Consider the following 18,899-nt stretch of genomic DNA (forward strand, 5'->3'; position numbering starts at 1 on the left):
GCATCCCCTCCACTTACATGTGATTCACTGTGTATACACACAGCCATGGGAAATAGGAAAGAGAGAGAGAGAGAGAGAGAAGAGAGAGAGAGAGATTCAAACCAGGAAATGGCATGAGAGAGCTGGCATAAGAAAAAAACTAACAGATGTTCTTCAAAAACTTGTAATGGAATTTCTCTCTCTCAGTTTTGGCCCTAAGGGCTTCTAGCATCTGAGTAATCACACTGTGTGTGGTTATGCTCTATTTTATATAAATAATTTGAGAAAGAGAACATGGACCAGAATGATTTTTACGAGTATGCACAAGTTCTTAGTCAAAAAATCTGTAACTGAGCTGACCTTTTTTCTTTTTGGATCCAATATTGTGCTAGCTCTTAATCGTAGTGAACTTTAGATGGCACCTCCAGGGGGATTTGATTTAAGTTAAATATTTGCCAAGAAGGAAAGAACTTAGAATGCCAGCTGGAAATGGTCCCTCCCCTTTCCCAGATGGCCTATCATAGATAATACATTGTGTTTGTGTGTGTGTGTGTGTGTGTGTGTGTGTGTGTGTGTGTGTGTGGTGGAGGAAATAGTATTCTTGTGTATATGTTCTTGCATTCAGCAAGGGGTGATAAGCAAGAAGAGAAGTCCTTTGTAAAGGAAGACTGAAAGTCACGATCCGGACACATGGCAACTGCAGGAAAGGTAAGGAAGACCGTTTTTATGGCTCAGTATATCTAAAGCTATCTAAACATAACATGCTAATGTTTGCATTTGCACAGATGCTACATTGCTTTGAAGAGGAAAGAACTAAGTATTGCTACATCCCCATTGCCAGAGAAACCCCCTCTGATTTTTATTTGTGCAAATTCACTTCGCAGCTGCAAAGACCAAGCTGGAAAAACTTATCTCCTACTTGTAGATTCCAAACATGAGCCTGCTTGATATACGCGAAGGAGACAAAGAGCAGGATGTTATATTTTTCCTGACAATGCTAAAAAGCTGACATTGTATTGTGTAGGCGTTAAATAATAAAGGAAGAGGTTCTGGGTTTAAAGGTTGCCTCAACCACAACCAGCAGGCTGCCTTACCCAAGTTATTAATTTTATAAAATCCATTACATATATAGAGATAAAATATTTTTACAAACCTTACAAACTTATTTTGATAATAAACCTGTCATTTGTATAACGGTGCATGTATATAATTACAGTGTTCCCAGCAGCGTATGTTGTTCGACATTGTCTTGCATCTAATTGCACCAGTGTGTAAGAAGACTCCGTTTTTCAATTATGCAAATATTCTTGGCCTTTTGCCTCAGAAAGCATACTCTAGTTTGATTTACAAGTCAATATTTTTATCTGCCGTCTGCAGTGCAAATGAAACTTGGTAAAGTGTGACGCAAAAGCTTAGAGTTGTACTATGTCCAGTGGCGTAGGAAGCCGCTCAGGCACCCAAACATGACGCGCACCTGGGGCCAGGGCATCACTATGTAGCGCGCATGCGCAGCGTCGCTACGTATGACGGGTGCGTCGCTATGTAGTGACGCTGTGCATGCACGCTGTGTAGTGGGGTGCCAGCGGCGCCGCTTGCGCTGCCCCCCAAAAGATGGAGCTAGGAGCCGGTCGTCCCCTCCGCTCCCTCCTTACTATGCCCCTGACTATGTCATAGGTCATAGTCTGACTCAGGTGCCCTGTTAAAAGAATTTCAAGTAGAAGAGTAGGAAGGAGCAGAGTCAGCCAGATTTGATACCTGTCGGCAGTATCATAACAAGAGAGATTGCCATATAACTCAGCATAAGGGAGCTCCTTAAATATCTCCATTATGAGCTTTGTGACATTCCTGATTCTAAACGGATGAAGTGTTTTATGCATGTTCATGTGTCTTGGAGATATAAGTGTGCACCATTTAAAAGAAACACAATGTTATTCATTTTAAAGGGGGAAATACCGTAAGACATGAACCTTTGGACAGCTTTGCATGTTACAACAAGTATGTCAAGAGGAAGTGCAGGTGTTACCTCCCCCTGATGGCCCATCTAGCACAATGTAAGGCGGAAACAATTTGCAGGTGTGAGATATGACAACTGGTTTTGTACTTGGAGCTGATGTCTCTCACCCTTGCAAACTTTAAGACATTATACCAGAAACACATTTATCTTTACTGATCCCTCCCTCTCTCTCTCTCTCTCTCTCTCTCTCTGTGTGTGTGTACTGTATCTATATCTATATCTATATATCGAAAAGTTTCAGATGTATGGCACAAAACAGCAAGGGACATGTTATACAGTGGTACCTCGGGTTACAGACACTTCAGGTTACAGACTCCGCTAACCCAGAAATAGTACCTTGGGTTAAGAACTTTGCTTCAGGATGAGAACAGAAATCGTGCAGCGGCAGCAGGAGGCCCCATTAGCTAAAGTGGTACCTCAGGTTAAGAACAGTTTCAGGTTAAGAATGGACCTCCGGAACGAATTAAGTTCTTAACCAGAGGTACCACTGTATTGGACTAGATGTCAGTAGAAACTGTTTCTTTTCTCTGTGTTTATCTTCTTTTTCAGCTAGAAATTCAGTTCTCAACATTTATGTAGCAATTTGTGATTTTAAAAAAATCCTCATGACAATTTGTCAGTGTTTCAGTGCAAATTTTTCCTAATACTGTAAGCACATCTATGTACGCAGATTTGACTAAACTTTTTGCAAACAATTTTCCCAAATATAGTGAATTATTTTTTACACACACATATGAGAATTACTTTTTATGCACATCCCCTCCTAATAGTTGCATTTTTGTACACATTTTTTCAGTTGGAAAACAGCACTGCAAAATGCAAAAAAGCACAAAATGCAAACAGCTGTGTTTGGGTTAAATGAGTCATAATTAGGTAATTTCTTCTAAAAATGGAAACAGGATCAAATTCCTTCCCCATCCCTGGATGTTGGAGAGAACAGTTTCTCCAGCCCAGGCTTTTCCCCATCACACCTGTTTTGAAGGTGCCAGGAATGTTTTGTACAGAGGAGGGGTCAAGCAAGCCTCTACCTGCAACCTGTGAAGTGATGCTACCTGGAAACAGGGCTACAAATCTCACCTGAGATGTTGCAGGTTCAACATTGGGAATAATCCCCATGTTTACCCACACATGGCACAAACTATTCTTCATTTAATGGGGATTAAATGATGCAACTTATGTACTATTAAAATGCCTTATAAATGAAAGAACTGGGTGTGGACCTTGACTGTTCTGGTATATTAACTGCATACCACAATAACTATGTAACTGAATGCTGCAGGCAGAGATTCAGAAAAGGTTGCTGTTAGAAGTAAACAGCTCAGAAGAGCTGTATTTTGAGGAGAGACTTTTATAGTAGCTTGTAGTGCAACAGTCATGCAAGAATCCAGTGTTTATCATGAACAACACAGTTTTATGCAGGGTGGATAAAAATCCAGGATTTTTTAATGGATTTTTTTAATTTAAATCAGTTTTTTATTTTAATCAGATTTTTTTAAAAAAAAGAAGAAGAAGATAGTTTCCTATATAAGTTACATTATATTCCAAGGGCTATTCATCAGGAATTAATGAATTGTTTTAAGTTTTTCATTGTGTGCTAAAACTCAGTCTAAGGTTGTTGTTTTTTAAAAAAAAATGGTTTAACCACATCAGTTAACAAACATGGATACATGTGCTATAATGTTATTGTTTTAGTTAAATTAATTGTTTAAATTGTTACTAAGGAAATGATTATTTTTCTCCTTCCAATAAAGTACAGCAGAAAAGTTGTCCAAATATAAACAGTTAACTTATTAAACCTTACAATAATTTCATAATTATCTGTCTATGTATTTCTAATAGTATAACCAAATCAGTAATTTTTGACATAACTGTAAAAACTACTCTGAAAATTTATTATTCCAAAAATGAAACCTTCATCTGGTTGTAAATACTAAGATTATACCAGCAAGTATGAGTCTTTCTGTTAAAAAAAATGATTTAAATCAAGTCTTACTGACTAGTGATTTAAATCAAATCCACCCTGGTTTTTTGTATGTGGGATTCTTGACAGTGCAGTTTCCTATAATACCCAAATTCCCATTTTTAGTGTTTCTTTCATATGAACTAAGCTTAAGGGTAGGAAACAGAAGGCTCAAAACTGGTGAGGGGAACAGACACATAGCAAAGGGCTTCAGGGCATGGGTGTAGCCACTGGGGGGGGCAGGGGGCAGCTGCCCCCCATCAAGTAAATCAATAAAAATACTTAACTGTGGTTCTGCCCCCTCGTAACATGAAGCCTGCCCTCCCCAACATAAGTCCTGGCTACGCCCATGCTTCAGGGTTGTTGCATCAAACTAAGTCATACCTATATCCCATTGTGGAAAACTTGTTGAGATTTCATCAGCAACAACAGGGTGAAGCATGAAATCAGAATCCAGTAGGGATGTCAGAGAATTCTCTCCAAAACGGAAGCAGAATTTGCAACTGTTTCCCATTTTGTGTCACATCCAGGCTGGAAATCAGTCCACTGAATATGAGCCATTCCAATCCAATGAAAACAATCAGTATTCACTCCAGTGCCATTTTTCTATTAATAAAAAAGGTAGGCTACTGAAGCTCACCTTGAACTTCTGCCTTGTTCTCTTAAGAGTGGCAATGGTGCCCAGCTGAGAGGTGCTGGAGCTGAGCACAGGTGAGCTCCAGCTGTCAAAAGAAGTCCTAATTCAGTTACAATGTTGTTGTTTTTGAAGCCCACAACAGATACATAAATTATGTTAAATAACCAACAGTGACTCAAATAATGTAGTATATGGCAAACTGCACCAAAACGGAAATGGTGGCGAAGACAAGCACTTCTCTTTGCACATTTCTGAGTGTACAACCTAGTTCACAGTAAGGCTGTAGTCCTAATCATACTTACTAGGAAGTAAGTTCCATTGAACACAGTGGGACTGATGAGCAAGCACACGTAAGATTGATGCAACCAAAGTTTTGTGTAAAAATTGCAGGGGGTACCTGGCATTTATATCTCTGCTTTTTAATTTTCAATTGTTGTAACGCCCCTGGGACCTGCTAGTGCAGTACATAGTGTAGTGCAGGTAATAAAATTTGTTGTTGTTGTTGTTGTTGTTATCTGAGCATCTTCTATATCTGTTTATTTTGAGTGGCTTTTTTGAGGTAGAAGGGAGAGATTGGATTGTATGAAGACAGAATTGTTATATTCAAGCGGATGGGTGGAAGAGTGGTAACCAAGAACATAAGACAAGCCTGCTGGATTATGCCAGTGGCCCCGCTCTCTCACTGGAATGACCGCTCCCCACATCAAATGGGAGGCAATTTTTGCGTGGTCGCACGCAGCCCCCTGGATCCCAGTGCGGCTCCTGGTAGTTCGGTCTGGCTTCACGCTCCCCAGGCAGGATACCTGGGGTCTCCGCCTACCTCAGTCAAGCACCCAATCTTGCCTGGGGAGGCGTTGCCAGGGCATTGGCCAGGTAAGGGGAGGGACCGCCCTGCCCACACAACAGAAGGTATAGCTTACTAATTGTTTGGCATAGTCCAGGCAACCCCTGTACGCAACCCAAGCTGTTAGGGTGAGCCAGGCTGCAAACTGAGCAAATACATAATGTCTTGTTGGAAGAGGGAGAGATTATTATTCTTGCCAGCGGTCTGAACTGATAGTGTGCAGAGCAGTTTTGAAATAAGGCCTTGGGGCAAAGGTTGCACACTCCTGCTGTAGGGTGAAAGTGGCAATCTCCATGCTGATTGTAGCAACTCTAAGGTTGCAATCTTAATTAAATCATTAAAGGTACACTGTGAAATTCATCTCTGACCTGTTTTGATTGGCTCCATTTTCACAGGTGATCAAATGCAAATGCATAATGTCTTGAGTTTCCTATGACATTATTGCTCCTTGCTTTCTCCTTTCTGTTTATCTGGCCTTACGTACTGCATATCACTGCAATTCCATTTCTTAGTTTCCCTTTTCCTGTAGTTGCCAGATGTTTAGTTTGGATTGGCTTCTCCAAACAGAGCCAGAGACTGGAGGCGACAGGATGGGATGCAATTGTTATATTGGAGGGGTTGGGTGCAGAGGGGACAGAGGTGGAGACCGAGGAAATCACTCTCCTTGTTTTCGGATGTGTGTGTTTTGTTATCATCTTTAAAACAGCACACAGAATGTATGCGGGGGGGGGGGGGAGTTGGCCAGACTGTGTCTCTCCCCCAATCTCACATTTGCACTCAGGAAAAATGTGAATGTACAGTACTATTACTTTTGAAAGGAACGAAAAATTGTCGCACAGATGCTAAAAAGAAGGGTAAAATGGCAGCAGAACCTGCTGTTTTGGCAGTAATAGGATGAGGACTTGGGACCAGTGGCTTGGGACCTAATATCTCAGGGAAAAGCCTCCTCCCATATTGTCCTGCCTTTGAAATTCATCTTTGATCTGTTTTGATTGACTCCATTTCCACAGGTGATTAAATGCAAAGCCGCAATCATCTGGGAAGCTGGCCAAATGCCTTCTGTGGAGGAGGTGGAGGTGGCACCTCCAAGAAGTCATGAAATTCGAGTGAAGGTAAAATATATTTTTCCAAAAGGGAAGGTGCTTTCATTCATTGTGAATTATGGTTGTATTGGCTGAGGATCTTTTGCCTAAACTCTGAAAACTTCGATAGGGGAGTCTTGCGTGGTGCGGCAATGGTTCTGGAAGACTTATGCTTAAAACTCAGAAGTTATTCTTTCCCCGCCAGTGTCTATTGGCAAGGCAGCTGTCGGCAGAACTGAATGGACTCCATGCAAAAGAAGGAAGATCCTGCAACAGTCTCAATCAGATTTGTGCAGAATTTCAGCAATAGTTTTGGTGTGGTTGCATTTGAAACTTACACAGCAATAAGAAGCAAGGTCTATCCAAAAGCTCCGAGGAAATTCAAACAAGATTAACAGTGAAAGATTCTCCCTGTTATCTTTCATACAAAAATTATCCAGTTATATGACTACAGCCCCTGAATCGTGCCACAGCTGCAGTCTGAAATAACGTCAACCCAGGCACAATTTTACCATATTGTAATACCATCTGATGATTTACCTGGTATGCTTTGACCATACTGGGACCTGTTTAGCTACTTCAAAGTGGTAGCCTCATGTGCCTTCAGATCAGATCCTCCAAATATGTATTTCTGGCTAGTCCTTTGGGTCACAATTAGTAAAATCTGAACGAGATCAAGTGGGTAACATTCTTGATGAAATTTCCCATGTGAGTTCTGAGTGTTGTGAACCTCACATAGAAACAACTTTAGCCTTTTGGGGGGGGGGTAATTCCCAGACTGCTCAGTTTGATTTAGTCTTTGTTAAAATCTGGCACAATTGCAGTGGAGAGTTTAGCTCTATTTGATATTATTTAAACAATAAGATATTAAAAACCTATCTCTAATCTTTTCCCTCTGAGGAAGATAGCTCCAATGAAACGAGAAAATAGCCGGCCCCTCGTTAGGTGAATTGATTTATAGTTTATTTTATAAGCATTTAAGTTTCTTCGTTTGATTTTGGTTTGGGAGTATTATACCTGATAAATAATTTGGAATAGTCCTCACTAGTTATAAGTTTGTACACTATATCTCGTATCAGGGAGATTGTCATGGTGGTTTATCTTAGTGTTTTGGAAACTTCCCACATGAGCTGGTCCTCTCTGTTAATACCTGATTGCTTGAGGGCTCCATTTCCAAACTATTTCTCCATCAGGGGATACAGTTGTAGTAATGGGGTATCTGCATGATCATCTGTTCACCTGGAGACCCATGTTTATGACAGAGACATTAAAATTCAGTGCCAGCTCCTGATGAATATGTGTGCTGGGTTGAAGCAGTGAAAGTACTGGAATAGTATTTTGCATTCCCCCTGCAGATAGTGGCCACTGGGATCTGTAGGACGGATGATCATGTACTGAAAGGCATTTTTCCAAACATAGACTACCCAGTTATTGTGGGTCACGAAGGAGCCGGAATTGTTGAAAGTATTGGACCAGGAGTCACTTCTGTAAAGCCAGGTAAGGATAAGGCAGATCAGAAACTCAGAAGTGCTTGTGCATTGGTCCCCACTGGGATTTGCAAGCATGGTGTAAATAGCTTGACTACAGCAATCAAGGCCCAATAGCCAGAGATGATGGGAGTTGTAGGATCACATTATGTACTAGAAACAATCTCTTTCTCCAAGTACACATCATAATACAGTGGAACCTCGGTTTATGAACACCTCGGTTTACGAATTTTCGGTTTACGAACGCCGCAGACCCATCTGGAACGGATTAATTCACTTTCCATTACTTTCAATGGGAAAGTTCGCTTCAGTTTATGAACAGACTTCCGGAACCAATTACACCCATGCTTCAGGTTAAGTACGCTTCAGGTTGAGTACTCCGCGGACCCGTCTGGAACGGATCCATCCACTTTCCATTACTTTCAATGGGAAAGTTCGCTTCAGTTTATCAACGCTTCAGTTTATGAACAGACTTCCGGAACCAATTGTGTTCATAAACCGAGATACCACTGTAGTAAGAAATCTCATACCCCAAGGATCCTTGCCCAGCATCAGATGACCTTTGGGCATTGCCACCAAACCTGATAGTATGTTTCTCTGTTGATATACCTCTTCCAATAGCTTCGTAACAGACAGAGTAGCAATCTAAGCACTGGCTAAAAAATAATTAGGAAAGAAGAGTTAGATAAAATCACTATAAAATGTTGTAGTGATTTGGAGGTTTAATTTGAAATCAAGCTTCCCCCCTTTTTTCTGTTTTCCTTTTGGTGTCCTCTACTCTGGGTTGGTGAAGGACCCTACCGTATGTGAGAGGCAGGCAAGGAAAGAGCTCCCAGGGTGGGAGGCGGGGGGGGGGGTAAAGGGGAGCTCCCAGGTAAGAACTGGGAGGGTCCGCCCCTTTTTTGTGTGAGATAAGGGTTGAGAGATGACTTTGCATTTTATTTTATTTCTTTTGTTCTTGTTTTCATTTATTGTATTGTATTATGAAAAAGCTTCAATTTTAAAAAATATTGGGGGGGGGGAATAAGAGATTACATACCCTAAGGATCCTTGCCCATCATCATTGATGCCAGCCCTGGAAATGCATTTCTCCTTTTCCAACATTCCTTGTTAATATCACTGTGTTTCTCACACAAGCAAGCAAGTACACCCCGGCGGAAATGCTTTGGCTTTATTGGTTGACAATAAAAGCTTCCTAAAGTGCAAAGGGGCCCTCTATGAACTGGCTATAAATAAATCAGGAAAAGGGGGTTAGATAAAATCACTATAAATCAGGCATCCCCAAACTGCAGCCCTCCAGATGTTTTGGTCTACAACTCCCATGATCCCTAGCTAATAGGACCAGTGGTCGGGGAAGATGGGTATAAATTGTTGTGCTAATTTGGAGGTTTAATCTGAAATCAAGCTGGATTTGAGTTTGTTAGTGTTTCTGGTAACTTCTCTCTCTTACATCATGGGCGTTGGCTTACATTATGCATGTATATTCTGTATTTCATTAATACTATTGTTACAAGTTTGAATAGAACAGTAGGCCTATGAACTTAAACTTGTTCTTGTCCTTGTTGTTTTCCCACAAGGTGACAAAGTCATTCCTCTTTGTATTCCCCAGTGTGGAGAGTGTGGCTGCTGCTTAAGTCCTAAAGCTAACTGCTGCCTCAAGTCTCAGTAAGTTCATCTGGCATCTTCTATTAAAGATTTGTTTTTCTTAGCAATATGGAAAATTAGTATTTAGTCCAATTTATGATACAGACCAGTCTGAATCTTCACAAACAGCCTCTGTGAACCTCTTCAGAATTTGATGCCAGATAAGACCAGCAGGTTTACCTGTAGAGGGAAACAGATCCACCACTTCCTATGGACGAGCACCTTCTCCGAATACACAGTTATGCCTGAGGTTTCCACTGTAAGAATCCACAATGATGCTCCACTGAATAAAGTCTGCCTCTTTGCCTGTGGGTTTTCTACTGGCTATGGAGCCGCAGTCAATTGTGCCAAGGTAAGAATCAATTCACATTTCTGTTTCTCAGATAAGTGAAACAAGTGTGTGCTTACGCCCTGCTGGAGACGAGAGGCACCTTCAGAGATCACTTTTCAAAAAAAAAACAGCTGATGCTACTTGAACTTCCCTGCTCTCACTGGGTCAAGCCTCCCAACAGTAGCTCTAAAAGGAAGCAGCAAAAGGCTGTTGTTTGGGTAGATCATTGTGTTTTGATATTACTTTCCAGGAATTGTTAGTTCACCAGCTTTACTCCCCAGAAGTCCCCTTTCTAGAGTTTTCCTCAAGCAATCAGAGACTGTATCTGTGTGCACCTGACCTCTTCTCCTCCCTTTTCATGCCCCTTCTGGTTCTGGGAGATAAGTGGGGAGGGAGCTTGTCACAGCAGGAGGGGAAGAAACCCATGACTCTTCACCAGCCTGATTCATCTCTGCCTCTTGGCATATCTCCACTCACCTCCCAGCTTCAGCTTCTCCCTCTGATTCTGGACTTCTCTGTGCCACAAACTTTCCCAGCTCACTAACCCTGTTACTTCTTCAGCTTCTTCTTCTCCCTGTGACCACTCATCATTGTCCCACCACCATACCACTCCCGAGGCTCTGAGCCTTCCTCTCTTTGTGATTCTCCAGCTAGTTCCTCCCAACATTCCTCTGCATCCAACCAGTCCACGGCATATTTTGTATCCCATCTTTCCTTCCAGGAGCTCAAGGTGGCATATGCCCCAACTAGTTTACAGTATGTCCTACAATATTCCCAGGGACTGACCCAAGGTGACCCAGTGAGTTTCATGGCAGAATGGATATCCGATCCCTGATTTTCCAGGTCCTAATCCAATGCTGTAACCACTACACCACAGTGTCTCTCAGTTCTATCTCTCTATGCCTCTTCTCTTCTTGTCTGTCAGTCTTCCTCCCTCCCAGATCCTCAATCCTGCTACATCACTTGTGTTCTGGGAACTCCCTAAGGCAGTTTATATCAATTTGCAGGTTGAGCCAGGCTCTACCTGTGCCATCTTCGGCTTGGGAGGTGTTGGTCTGTCTGTTGTCATGGGCTGCAAAATCGCTGGAGCATCCAGGATTATTGGGATTGACATCAACAAAGATAAATTTACTAAGGCCAAAGAGTTAGGAGCCACAGAATGCATCGCTCCTCAAGATTTCAAGAAGCCCATGAATGAGGTTTTGGTAGAGATGACAGGTCTTGGCGTGGACTACGCATTTGAAGTGATTGGAAGCACAGACATTGCGGTATGTTTTCTGTTTTGATGCTAATCACTTGGGCTCACATCCCCATTTTTTGGCTCTCCTGTTCAGCCCAGCCCTGTGATCTCTCCTTATATAAGCAATGCAGTTGCTTGGGACTATGTAAAAGATTTAGGTGGGAAATTCTGAGGACAGAGGGACGCTTCATGGTTGGAGGCAATATGCTTCTGAATTCTACTAGCTGGAAAATGCAGGAAGAAAGAGCATTGCTGTACTCTGGTCCTGTTTTGGGGCTTCCTACAGGCATCTGGTTAGCCACTGTGAGAACAGGATGCTGGACTAGTTGGGACACTAGCCTGATCCACCAGGCTATTATGTTCATATGCTTTTATATTGCAATACCATTTCCGTTTGTGACCTCCTTTTTCTGTGTGTCCCAAACAGGTCACTGCCCTTAAATCCTGCCATTTGGGCCATGGCACCTGTGTGCTTGTTGGGGCACCTCCTGCGGGATCACAGCTCTCCATCGACCCTACTCAGCTCCTCACAGGAAAGAAATTAATAGGATGCTTGCTTGGAGGTGTGGATCGGTTAAAGTTGGTGATATATGGCAGCTACTGCATTGACCCATAGAACTGGAATGGACATTGAGGGTCACCAAGTCTAACCCCCTCCTCAGTGCAGGATCTGCAGAGTGGGATACAGCCACATCATCCCAGATAGATGGCCTTTCAGCTTCTGTTCAAATACCTCCAGCCTAGGGCAGCCCAACACCCACCGAGCCAATCTGCTTCCCTGCATTAGGTAGTTTCTCTAATGTTTAGCCGAAATCTGCTTCCCTGCAGCCACAGCAACCCTGATAGATTTCCCTCCAGCCTCTGCTTAAATACCTCCATCCCACTGGCCTTTGATTCTATTAAGCTTATTTTCTTAACTTATAAACAGGTGGCGCTGTGGTTAAACCACTGAGCCTAGGGCTTGCTGATCAGAAGGTCAGCGGTTCGAATCCCTGTGACGGGGTGAGCTCCCGTTGCTTGGTCCCAGCTCCTGCCAACCTAGCAGTTCGAAAGCACATCAAAATGCAAGTAGATAAATAGGAACCGCTATAGCGGGAAGGTAAACGGCATTTCCGTGTGCTGCTCTGGTTTGCCAGAAGCGGCTTCGTCATGCTGGCCACATGACCCGGAAGCTATACGCCGGCTCCCTCGGCCAATAATGCGAGATGAGCGCGCAACCCCAGAGTCGGTCACGACTGGACCTAATGGTCAGGGGTCCCTTTACCCTTTACCTTTATAAACAGGAGTTATCCTTATCTTCTAAAAAAAAAATATAGCTCACACATCCCAACATTTTCTGTTCTTTAAAAATAACAAGCATCCAGCTTGCATGCTGATCCAATGTTCGTTTATTTCCCCCACCCCAGGTTGGAAGTTAAAAGATGCTGTCCCTCAACTGGTTTCTGATTACATGAAAAATAAATTTAATATGGATGCATTAATAAGTCACACGTTGCCCTTTGAGAAAATTGCCGAAGGCTTTGAGCTTTTACATGCAGGAAAAAGGTATGAGTTCTATGTTTTGTTTTGTTTTTTTACACTTTCCCCCTTCCTTTCTTCCAATCAGTAGCAGATAGAATGGTGGAGTGGCAGTATTTGGCTGACCTCCAAAAAGCTGAGGGGTGAGGCAGATGTTCGAGGAGGCTGGGAGGTCTGTGTGGTGAAAGCACCCCAGCGGAGCCAATCCAGTGTTCCTGCTGGTCCATTTGCACCATGCCAACCTCCCAGCCATATCACTCCTCTTGAACTGGGGTCTCCCTGATCCAAATCCAACACATTCATCTCCACGTCAGTCTTCGAGTCAAAAGAAATTGCTACATCTCACACGAGAGAGGGGGGAAATAGTGAAAGGTGAACATGTTCATGTTCCATTTTACATGCTTTGGAAGCGTCAGAATTTGACTTTCATCAAAGCAATCTAAAATGCCTCAGATGACAGTATACAGACTGCTGAGAGCTATAAGCAGAGCCAGCCCTGACATTAGTCAGAGTGAGAGGGCTGCTTCAGGTGGCAGATGCCAGGAGATGCACAGCACTGGGAAGATGCTGGAGGACAGAAATTTTGGTGAAATGTGAACGGACCTACGTCCCCTGGACTAGCCTGTTTTCCTTAGGTAGAATGATGGATGCAGTCGTGTCATCTGTGTCAGAATAGGATTCAGTAGCCAGTCTGGTCAGCTTCTGAACATTGAATGGGAGGGAGGGGCTACCATCTTGTCCTCTGACTCAGGCCAAAAAATGTCTTAGACCAGCCAGCCCTAGCTATAAAGTATCCAAGCAGAGTCAAGGTTGTTCCTATGATCTCACCTGGTGTCTACTGAATGTTGCTAGGGTGCTTTCTCATAGTTATATTAATGTTGACCCTTTTCTCTTTCAGTATTCGCTGTGTTTTGTTGTTTTAAACTTCCAGAAGCATCTAGCAAGAGGGGTCACAGCTGAATACAGCTTGCCATCCTGCAGATCGTTTGCATCCCTCCCCAAATTCAACTGTGCTTTTATTGAAATGGTTGAGGGTTTACAACCAATAAGAGTTGAGAAGCAAATGTAACCCTTATATCCGTTATTGCAGCCCGCAAATGCAGGGTGCAGGTGCTTTTAAGATGTTGCTAGAGCCCTCTGGTGTCCAACTAGGAACTTTCCCAACCAGTTCACTATCACCTGTTGCAATGAGCCATTGCGAACACACTACCCATTTAAAACGCTATCACACCACTTTAACAATCACGACTCACAGAGCTACAATTCCAAGACCCCTTAACAAACTAGAGTTCCCAGGATTTTGGGGGGAGAAACAATGTGCTTTGTGTGTGTTTTAAATATACAGTTTGCTTGTGACCTTGACACTTTCTGCATGATCAGAGTTCCCATTCACAGCATCCTATGCACTTACAACACCCTATAGACCTTTCACTCAGTGCTGGACTAACAAATTCTCTGACTAGGGGTACGGAGGATAATAACTAAAATGAGACCTCCAGATTTAGGGGGAGTATATCCCTAAGAATACCACATCGCTCCAAATATAACCCACCCCTGAATACAGATCAATACCATAATTGATGAGGAGCCCCAACAGGAGAGGTCCATTGCCTTCATGAGCTGCTTGTACATCTCCCAGAAGCACCTGGTTAGCTATTGTGTGAAACAGGACATTGGACTAGATGTACCCTCAGTCTGATCCAGCAGGGATCTGGTCCTAGATTCTTAGGTTCATCATACTTGGAACTTTTGTCCCTGCAGGTGGGTCATTCTTACAATGTGACCCTTTGACAAGACATTTCCTTGGCACAATTGACAATGCTTCTTTCTCATCTCAGTGGGACTCATTACATCTGGGGTGGGCTAGGTATGCATGAGTGGTGATAGCACTATTAGCTGACTTGGAGAGCAAGAAGAAGAACATTGTTCCTTTCCTGAACAGCTGATAGGTAGTATCCTTGTTTTTTCCAGCAAGGCCTATATGAACACCATCCTGGCTGATCGATTAGACTAGGAACTCTGTAGGCAGCACCCAATCGCATGCTCATTTCCTCAGACATCTTAGGATATATGGATGCCCCGGAGCAGTCTTTTAAAACGGTCCCCAGGAGCTCAACAGAAAGCAAACATCAGCAATAGTTTAGCTGTAGAGAGTCCATCACTTGCAAGCCAAAAGAGCGAGGCCTCTCCGTTGGCACTGACTGCAACTTTCTGTGCAGTAGCTCCCACTTTTGAGGAGAAAGGCCGGTTTGTAAATCGAGTAGAGGCTCAAAAGAAACTTCAGAGGAAACTTGCCTGCATGTAAATTCCTTCTTTGCATCACAGACATGATCTGCTAATCGTGTAATGTGCTTTTTCTTTTAGAACTAGTAGCAACAGCACTTATTAGTGAAGAAGGGGGGTGGGGCCTTCCAGATGTTGTTGGGTGCCTATTCCTAGCATGGCCAGGGGTCAAGGATGATGGGAGTCATAGTCCAACAACATCTGGAGAAGATGTGGCTGAAACTGTCAGTTTGGAAAAAGGGGAAAACTCAAAAGAGAAACTCACTCTTAAATTGGGTTCCACACATCTCTGCAGCAATTTGCCATTTTATAAAAAGTACTCGTGAAAATTCATCAGCATTTTAGTTTGTGTTGCTCCTAATATACTCATTTTTGTATATAGTTTTTGACTAATACATGCATTTCTTCAAGTATATTCTCCTAATATATGCATTTTGGTGCGCATTGCTTGGCTGGAGAACTACATCGCAAAATTCAGAGACGTGAGAATTTCAAAGGATAATTGTCTTTTGATTTGCGTGTTCGTTCAAAAAGTATGAAGGAAGCAGCTTTTCATTAAAATGCAAACCAATTCAGATTTCTTTCCCATCCCTAATCTGGAGGGTATGGCTAGTTCCACTATGGAAACTATTTCCTTTTTGTTACTGACTTTACTAACTGGCTTTAATATCCAAAAAAGGACATATATAGCTGAATAAATAGACATTTACAACCACCCATTTCTGATGTCTCCTTTAGTGGCTTGGGTATATATTTAGCTGTGTAACTTGTTAACAAGCTCAGAGCTGAAACTTGATCTTCACTAACTATAAGCCAGCTGTATGGCTGATTTTTAGTTTACGTCACTGGCCTGTGGATATTATTTATTCTGTAGCTCCTGATATATTCAGCCCTGAAACATAATATTATCCATAGCCAGATATTTTTTAAATACGCTTTTAAGAGGCAAGTAAAACAGCCACTGTTTGGGAGTTTAAAGCTTTTAAAATAATATGATCCACTGATTTCAGACATAAAAGTCAGCTAATGAATGGAAATGTCTCAGTAGTTCAAGTTCCGCAATTGTGAAAATGGGTTAGCATAATATCACTGGGTAGTTTTAAGTCATCGTTGCATATTTGCCTCTTATAGAGCCTGTTTGGTGCGACCTTTGGCAGTTACAAGTTAACTAGCTTTCATGCCAACACTAATCATGGGGTGGCTGCCACCATTGAAAGGGGTTTTAAAACCACCAGCAATAAATGTGATATGGATCCACGAGGGCCTTTTTAAATTTGGGGTGGTGTTCCAACCACCCTGCTTTTAGCTCTTTTCTGTATTATATTGAAAAATAATGTATTTTCAAGAGGGAGGAAGCACTGGTGAATTTCAGAGCTCCCGAAATAACCCAGGATAAAAACAAATGAAGCATTAAGCAAAAGTAAAAATCATTTAGGAAAATGAGAACATACATTCAGACAGGTAGCAGTATGGGAGTGAGGAAACTCAGGTTCGGGGGCCAAATGTGCCCCCACCTCTTTATGTGGCCCTGAGCACCCACCTTTAAAAACCACTCTCCTCAGTCACACACCCTCTTCCCAGATGAGTAGCTGGCAGTGTGGTAGGATGGTAGTGGTCACCTGACCTGACAGGGAGGAGAGGTGAAGGGGGCAAGGTGGTAGGGAAGTCAGTGGTGCAAACACACCAGCAGGAGTGTAAGATTGGCTCCACCAGTGAGCTTGCACTATGCTGCTCTCCCCTCCACTGTACCCCAGTAAGCAGTGGCACAGTTGTCATAGCTGCCAAGTTCCGGCCTGAGAAATAAGGGACTGGATCGGAAGTAGCAGGCCGGAAGTAGCGCTGCCGCCATTTTGGAACTGGGCGGAGCATGCTCCGAAGCTACTTTTGATGCTGCTCTGCCCTGTTTCAAAATGGCCACCGCACCAGAACTCACGCTGCAGCCATTTTGGAACTGGGCAAAGCAGCATCAAAAGTCGCTTCTGAGCATGCTCCTCCCAGTTTCAAAATGGTCGCCGCGCCAGAATAAACCGGGGGGGGGAATCCATTTTTTCAGCTGGGGACAGCTGGAAAAACGGGGGTTTCCCGGGAATACGGGAGACTTGGCAGCTATGACAGTTGTCTGGACGTCAGGGGAGCTCTGCTGCCCCACCATGCTGCCTGCTGCTGACACAGGGCACACCCCTCACCAGTCCTTCTTTGCATTCTCCTTGAGTGTTTTCACTAGGCTGTGTCTTTGAATTGTGATAATGCCTCTTGCTTGCCTGGATGGGTGGGGCAGCAGAGCTCCTACATGACCTCCAGACAACTGAGTCACTGCTTACTGCGACTTGGTGGTGTGCAACACAGTTGGGGAAGATGGCCAGCCAAACCTCAGAAAAACAGAATCCCTGGCTCTGGTGAAGTTTTCAGAGGAAGACTGAAAAAGATGCCCTAGCTATTTCACATTAGCAATGGCTGTTAACCGGAAGGTTGGTGTTTCGAGCCCACTCAGGGAAGGCTGTGGGGAGGATTCCTACATTGCAGGGGGTTGAACTAGATGGCCCTGGGGTCCCTTCCAACGCTACAATTCTATGATTCTAATGCTTAACAGGCGATGCATTCCATTCTTGGTGAACTCTTATGCTTCCTGCCGTTTCTTAAACAATAGAAATTGAGCATCTCTTAAACACAGGAACCATGCCTGTTCTTGTTAGCTTTCCTGAGAAAGATCTAATCTTGCCATGCACTCTATGCACTTTGCCACTGCAGCAGCTAAATGAGAAAGTTCTTACTTCCTTTCTGTAAGAAATCAGAAAGTTCTTACTTCCTGACACTGCAGCGCGTATGTTTTGACATTGAAAAACAGCTTAACAGCGGCAGACAAGAGAGAAAATGGAATTCATTCTTATAGCAGTGGGCATTTATTTGTTACTGTGGGCATACTATAAGAGGAAGTTGGCACACACACAAAAAATCACAATAACACATATGTGCTCAAGGTTAATTGGCAAGCCCACTGGAAATGCTATATCGCCCGTCACAGATTTTGTCAAGGCACAGTCAGTTCTGCCATTTTGTTTGTTGGGTAAGTAAGAGAGGGATGAAGGAGCACACTGGGCGAACCTGTTCTCTGCTTGCTTGCTGTGTTATGGGCTACCCTCACCTGCCATCTAGTGTGAAGGCAGCATCTGCCATAAATCTAAATCATCTAAATATATTGGGAACTTATATTTCTTTTTCAGCAATAGCTGTGAGTGAAAGGCGGCTACTCTATAATATCGTCAGTATAGGGAAATAAAGCTACAGTCGTAACTTGGATCCCGAACGCCTTGCGAGTCGAATGTTTTGGCTCCCGAACGCCACAAACCCAGGCCTGTGTGTGTGTTCCAGTTTGCAAACATTTTTTGGAACCCGAATGTCCGACACAACTTCTGTGGCTTCTGATTGGCTGCAGGAGCTTCCTGCAGCCAATTGGATGCCGTGCCTTGACTTCCAAAAGTTTTGGAAGTTGAACGGACTTCCAGAATGGATTCAGTTCGACCTCTGAGGTACCACTGTATTGTAAAGTCAAAGGCATGCAGCTACAAAGTTAAAGGCAGTCTCTGCTGCTTTCCTGTTCTTGTGTCAGCTAATATGCTGCCCATATCAACCGAGCATTTATTCAAAATATTTGGACTGTAATAGTGCAGGATATTGTTAATATCCTTTAGGACGGAGGCTTTATCTTATTTGTGACCTAGAGTACATAGTAACATTTAAGCAATCTTCTGTGCTGCTTTATGCTCCATTAGCCAGGGACATTTTGATAATTCCTCTGCAAATCCATCCCCTGGCTCTTTGTTTCACTACAGAAGAAAAAAGGGAGAGCAAAACAAATGTTACAGTTTTGTCTACAAAGCTT

The 18,899-nt window shown here is 43.1% G+C and overlaps 2 protein-coding genes across 7 annotated transcripts in view; one reads left to right on the forward strand and one right to left on the reverse strand.

Moving 5' to 3' along the window:
* CZ1H4orf17 (chromosome Z1 C4orf17 homolog) overlaps positions 1-18,899 on the reverse strand; it is a 164,338-nt gene that overhangs the window by 129,455 nt on the left and 15,984 nt on the right. The gene's annotated exons all lie outside the window — the stretch shown is intronic.
* LOC118084423 (alcohol dehydrogenase 1) overlaps positions 599-18,899 on the forward strand; it is a 30,510-nt gene continuing 12,209 nt past the window's right edge. Inside the window, exons 1-10 of one of the 6 annotated variants that reach the window (XM_088661127.1) lie at positions 599-687; positions 1,923-2,030; positions 6,445-6,546; positions 7,872-8,013; positions 9,581-9,668; positions 9,777-9,999; positions 10,986-11,246; positions 11,646-11,781; positions 12,625-12,763; positions 13,635-15,734. In XM_088661127.1, the coding sequence (XP_088517253.1) occupies positions 6,487-6,546; positions 7,872-8,013; positions 9,581-9,668; positions 9,777-9,999; positions 10,986-11,246; positions 11,646-11,781; positions 12,625-12,763; positions 13,635-13,659 (1,074 nt within the window). In that variant the 5' untranslated portion in view covers positions 599-687; positions 1,923-2,030; positions 6,445-6,486 and the 3' untranslated portion in view covers positions 13,660-15,734. Of the gene's footprint in view, positions 688-1,922; positions 2,031-6,444; positions 6,547-7,871; positions 8,014-9,580; positions 9,669-9,776; positions 10,000-10,985; positions 11,247-11,645; positions 11,782-12,624; positions 12,843-13,634; positions 15,735-18,899 lie in introns of those variants that run through there. The other 5 variants (XM_060278459.2, XM_035113924.3, XM_088661126.1 and 2 more) reach the window with 5 other exon arrangements.

Source organism: Zootoca vivipara, chromosome Z1, assembly GCF_965207765.1.
Source record: "Zootoca vivipara chromosome Z1, rZooViv2.hap1.1, whole genome shotgun sequence".
NCBI lineage: Eukaryota > Metazoa > Chordata > Lepidosauria > Squamata > Lacertidae > Zootoca > Zootoca vivipara.